Source organism: Ceratotherium simum, chromosome 3 (assembly GCF_057802395.1).
Source record: "Ceratotherium simum simum isolate JZ-2026a chromosome 3, ASM5780239v1, whole genome shotgun sequence".
Lineage (NCBI taxonomy): Eukaryota > Metazoa > Chordata > Mammalia > Perissodactyla > Rhinocerotidae > Ceratotherium > Ceratotherium simum.
Window position 1 is genome coordinate 96,958,413 of NC_141902.1, and position 6,000 is coordinate 96,964,412.

Genomic DNA, 6,000 nt, shown 5'->3' on the forward strand with positions numbered 1-6,000 from the left:
GACTTTAAAAGTTGGGCAGAGGGGTTAAAATCCTTTTCCCTGATGCCTGTTTATTTATGTTTCCAGGGCAAAAGGAGGATGTTATAAGGAACGATCAGATCTACTGGGCTGTACCTGCAGCAAGGCAAGGAGTTCGGCCAGGGTACCCCGGGTCCCTCCCTTGCTCAGATCTGCCCCCTGCTCCAGAGACCTGCACTCCTTTCTCCCCAGGAGCCGAGCAGCTCCAACTCTGGTTCTGCTTCCTGCTGGGACTGGAGCTGGTGGGGACCCTGCCCCTGAGTGTGGCCGACAACACCCGCAGAGGCCCTGGCCAGGGCTTATGTGCATCCCTCGGGGGTCCTGCGACACCCCTGCCCCCACCCCTCTGCAGACAGCCTAGTGAGAGCTCAGCTCAGCTTGGCTCCGCTAGGACAACGCAGGCAGGCAGGGATTGTATCCTGCCGCACCACACACGTGCACGGACACACACACTCCCGTGTGCAGACACACACATTCTCACACACACACTACACGGCATAACCAAAACTGTGCTTCCACCCCTCCTGCAGGGTGTCAAGAAGGGTCAAACCCTCCACTCCCACCTCCCCGTGAACCCCTGAGAAGAAGCCCCACTCACCACTCTCCCTGCGAGGGAAGATTCTCTTCTGCAAACTCATGACGCGGGCTGCAAGGACGAGGGAGAGCCGTGAAACGTCCCTCCGAGCCGGATCAAGAAGCCGTGGGGGATCCACAGCAGCTTCTGGGGCCAGGAGTACTCGAATATGAGTTAAAGCAACAAGTCATTCCTCGTTAGAACTGTTTCTCCTCAGCAGGGAGGGAGAAAAAAAAATCCCTTTCCCTCTGCCAGCAAATCTTTAACGTCTCCGAACGGTTGGTCTTCCAACTCCTGCCCTCCTTACGAAGCACATGTGTATAAAGGCAATGTTATTTCACTGAATCAAGCCCTCAGATCATGAGCCTTTTTCTGTACCACAAACAGAAATATAAAACCTCAAACTTTCCTTTGGACTCAGAGTCCGTTGTGCGAGGGCTGCACACCACTCTTTCTGAGTCTAATGTATGGAAAATGTGCTCCACTGTTCGGGCCATCGCCTCGGCCCCCTCCCAACTCCCTTGTTAATGAGTTCTGGTGTGTTTATGTAATTGCAAGGGACAAACAGAACACCTAAAATCCTTGCCCGAAGTTGAGTGATTCATTTTCTCCTTCACACACACCACACACAGACACAGCGCCTGTTTCATCCAAGTGAAAACGCCTTTCATAAAATCTGCAAAGGGCTCGGGCAGAGTGGCTCGTGGTGAATGCAGCCTGTGTCGCGAGAAGGGCAGTGGGCTGCGGGGAAGGTGGAGGCTGACTTTAATCCAGACCAACAGAAGGCGCTCTGACTCCCGCCCACATCAGGACAAGGAGGGATGAAGAAGTGGCGCCGAGCCCTGTGTAGCTGGGCTGTAAACTGTCTTCAGCCTGCTCTGCCCAACTTCCCTGCTAGCCTTCTCATGCCAGGGGATTTTATTTTTAGACTTGGACAAGACGTGCTATTATTTTAAATGACCAATTTGATTGCTGGGTTAAATAAATCCTTGGAATCTCCACCAAAAAGACCAAAAGAATATACAATAAGTGGGCAAAGAGAGCTGAGAACTGGGGAAGAATGCGAGGGTTTTCGGGACACAGCAATGTGAGATCAGACTACTTTGTTTGACAGAGTGAGAAAAACTCACCAGGGAAGCAAGTGATACAGACCCTGGTCTAGTATCTAAATTACCTGTCACCTGCCACCTGCCCCAGATCTTCCTGGGATGGCCACTGGCCTCTTGACCAATGTCACTCCCAACACTCAGGGCCCTGAAGAGTTGCAGGCTCCCGAGGCATCATCACTTTGCTCAAAGCCCCTCCGGGGCCCTGTGATGCCTCGAGTGCCCCCAACCCCCGCCCCACACACATGTTAAATCATCATTTCTCAAGGCAGTGCTACAGGTTGCCAGAAAAACATCTGCTATCAGCACCTGGAGTCAGAACAGCTCCCTGAGAGCCATCCTCATCCCAGGATGAGGATTGGGATCCAGAGCTGGTGCTTCCCTGCTGCCAGCTCCACCTTGCCCAGACCCTGAAACTGCAGGATGCCACAGCTGTGCCACCAGCACCACAGGAGCCAGAGAGTGGCCGTGCATTCTAGTAGTACAACCTGCAGCAACAACGGGAAACAGGTTAGGTAAATAGGGACTACTTTGCAGAAATTAAAATAATGTAATAAAGTAAGATTTATTGTCATAGAAAGATATCTACATTATATTGCTAAGTGAATAAATCAGGTTACAAACGCAGATCATATAGTATGATCCACATACACGAAACAAGACTAAATTTGAAGAAGTAAAATTGAAGGATTTTTTTTGTCCATTGGCTTGCCAATATCCACTGGGCTTTCCATCATCCATCATGTTATCCCCACCATTCAGGGAGTAGCAATAGCTTTCGATTTATACCATCTACAGAGTGATAGGAACATTTTTTAATTAAAAAAATGTTTTTAAGTCAAGTCATTGGCTTTTGTTAAATCGACAGCAAAGACTATAATTGTGAAAGTCACAGTTTTTGATCATACGAATTAAGCCTTTAACAAAGGAATTATTATCTAATGTGGTAGGCAGAAGGATGGCTGCTCCAAAGATGTTCATAGGCTGTTCTCAGGAACCTGTGAGTACTTTACGTGACACACAGGGGAATTCAGGTTGCAATCAGCTGACTTGAAGATGGAGGGAGTGTCCTGGATGGTCCAGGTGGGCCCGATGTAATCCAGGCATCCTTAAAGGTGGGAGAGGGAGGCAGAAGAGGGAGGCAGAGTCGGAGAGAGACTTGAAGAGGCTGCTGCTGGCCTTGATGACGGAGGCGGGCCCCGAGCCGAGGATGCACAGGCCTCCAGACGCTGGTCAAAGCAAGGAAATGGACTCAGCCAACACTTTGTAATTTTTTTTTTTATAATTTTATTTATTTATTTTTCCCCCAAAGCCCCAGTAGATAGTTGTATGTCATAGCTGCACATCCTTCTAGTTGCTGTATGTGGGACTCGGCCTCAGCATGGCCGGACAAGCGGTGCGTCGGTGAGCGCCCAGGATCCGAACCCGGGCCACCAGTAGCAGAGCGTGCGCACTTAACCGCTAAGCCACGGGGCTGGCCCGGGCCAACACTTTGATTTTAGCTCAGTGAGACCGATTTTTGGACTTCTGACTTCCAAAACAGTAAGATATTACTTTGTATTGTTTTAAGCCACTAATTTTGAGGAAATTTGTTATAGCAGCAATAGGAAACCAATACATTTGGGTTTGTTTTTATTTTGTTTGTTTCTTCGATGCCAAAAGCTTGACTTTGACTATAAAGAGCGAAGCCTGAGGATTCAAAGCACAAAATTTATGCTGTAAACCTGTAGATTTGGAAAGAATGTGGGATGACATCAGAGCAGCTATTTTCTTATCCAAAAGGAGATGACAGTCTGGGCTACAGCTTGGGGCCTGAGAAGGAGCCTCCCACTTCGCCCCTTCCTGGTCAGCACCAAGACATGGGCAGCACACCCTGAGGACAACAGAGCAGACCTGTGTCCCACTTCCTGCCTGAAATGCTGGGAGGAAACAGTTCTGAGCCACTGGGAGTGGAAGTGTCCTCCCAGGACATTCAGACCAAGGTCCTGGGACATCCCCTGAGTCTCCTAGGAGGGAGGGGGTGTGGCTGGAAGTTGTCTGTGCCTTGAAGAGGTACCCAAAACTGCCTGGATGCACCAGCTGACCCATGGAGCTCTGGACAGTTGGATGGGGAGGCAGCAGGGTGACCTGTGTGGGGAGAGAACCAGACGCCTCAGAGGCCAACGCAATGTGGATGGCACCTACTGGACAAAGGAGAGGCTGACAGGCTCCACGCACCGCGGATGCCAACAGAGATGTGACCATGGGCTGTGTGCACCGTGCCCAGCAACACAACAGCACACAACTCCCAGGTGGGAATCCTGAACTGAATAAGTAGGTGCCCAGGGAGACTCAGCAGACTCAGGGGTGACAACATACTCTGCACTGGTGAAATCAATTTTCCATCATCTGCGGAAATCGGGGGTTAAAAGTTAAGTTCAATTACAGAGAAATAAGGAAGGTTGCGTGCTTTTACATGATTTTTCTCTTTAAATAGCCTACCAGTTAAATAATAAGATGTGAACAGAGGTTATCTCTGGCTAGTGGGATTATGAGTGATTTTATTTTTTTCTCTATACTTTTTAAAATTTATTATTTTTATTGCAGTAACTGGTTTATAACATTGTATAAATTTCAGGTGTACATCATTATACTTCTATTTCTGCATTGATTGCATCATGTTCACCACCCAAAGACTAATTACAACCCACCACCACACACGTGTGCCTACTCATCCCTTTCCCTCTCTTCCCTCTCTTCTTCCCCTCTGGTAACCACCCATCCGGTCTCTGTCTCTATGTGATTGTTTGTTGTTGTTTTTATCTTCTACTTACATGAGTGTCTCTATAATTTCTAATTTGTTTTTTCCAAAATGGACAGTTTTGTTTCTTAACAAAAAAGGGGAATTTGAAGCCCTTGTCTTTGGGAAGCCAGAACTCTGTATAGAAGTAGAGACCGTGTTCTCCACGAGGAAGTGGTCTTTGGTTGGTTCACCAGTTTATTCCAAGTGCCTAGAACAGTACCTGGCACAGAGTAGATGCTCAAGAACTACTTGACTAGTGATTTCCTCCACCAATCAGCATGCCTCTAAGACATCGGACTTTCAGCATGGATGACAACAATTTTCATCTTATTCTGTGTGTTCCAGGGTACTTGGTGGAGAGTTCCGGAGGCTGCAGCAGTGGGGAGATAGGGTGGAGCAGCACGCGTGCTGCTTTCAGCCCTGAGGCTGGAAAGCTGTGTCTGAGGTGGAGACCCCGCCACTAGTTTCTGAGCTGCTGGCCACCAGCAGCTCCAGGCAGAAGCCTCTAAATCGCCAAGCTTTCTCGCACAACTCCTTCTCTCAGAATATGCCCCAACACAGGTGAATGAGGTGGGCATCAAAGAGCACAATCTCAGTTACAACCACAGATTCTAAGAGGGCATAATGTGGGGTAGTCTCACATTTGGGAGGGTCTCGCCTCTCCTTTCTCTAGTCTTTCTGTGTGGCCTCCTCCCATAAACAAAGCCACATCCTTGGCACTCTTCCCCCACATAAGGTGATGGAGAGAATATCTTTTTGTTGCCCAGCTCTGCAACAGAGATTGGGAGTTCCCGTCTCTTACTAGTTAAATCACCTGGGGAGGCATGGAAGCTCAGCCATCCACGTTCCAACTCTCCGTCCTCCTCTTGGCCTCTGCTCCTGCCCCCGCGGCTGTGCCCCATCCTGATCCTCCAGGATGCGTGCCCTAGGACTGTTCGCTTGTTGGAGCCCCGCCCCCACCACTTGGTAGGCCTCCTGGATCAGTCTCAGTTAAGAGGATTGGGCCCCCTTCCTTGTCTGGTCCTTGTGTCCCCAGCCCCTCAGAGTTATAGACACAGACACTCCCAGATGTAAAGTGGGCCCTACCCAGTCCTGAGCCAATTCTGACCAAAAGCCAGGATGCTGGAGGCTCAGAGAGCTTGGCGGGTAAGCCCAGGAAGCTGTGGGCGCAGGATCGGCCGCATCTGGAGTGAGCCCTGAGTCCTCCCAGGTCCCATGTGTTGGCCTGGTCTGCCAAGCCTGCCTCCTGCTTCCATTGACTGGCCTGTCCACTCCCTGCTGGACCTGGAACCTGCCCTAAACCTTCCCTTGAGTGTATATTCGCCTAGTTTAGTGACCTCTAGCTTGGAGACTAGACTGTGTGCTTGCCCTGCTCCGTTCTTCCAAACCACAAGCTCCGGCCCCACCGGCTTCCAGCACGGGCACCTTCCCCGGGGCGGACACCCAGACCAGGTCCGGATCCACCACTCCCTGTTACATAATGGATTCGTGGTGTTCCTGGGGCCAGGTCCACAGCAGCC

The 6,000-nt window shown here is 50.1% G+C and overlaps 1 protein-coding gene across 1 annotated transcript in view; it reads right to left on the reverse strand.

Annotated features, from left to right (window-relative positions):
• The window catches only part of IL16 (interleukin 16), a 111,339-nt gene extending 110,095 nt beyond the window's left edge, over positions 1-1,244 (reverse strand). Inside the window, exon 1 of the mRNA XM_087429037.1 lies at positions 617-1,244. Within this exon, the coding sequence (XP_087285163.1) occupies positions 617-656 (40 nt within the window). The 5' untranslated portion in view covers positions 657-1,244. The remainder of the gene's footprint in view (positions 1-616) is intronic.
• Positions 1,245-6,000: the final 4,756 nt, after the last annotated feature.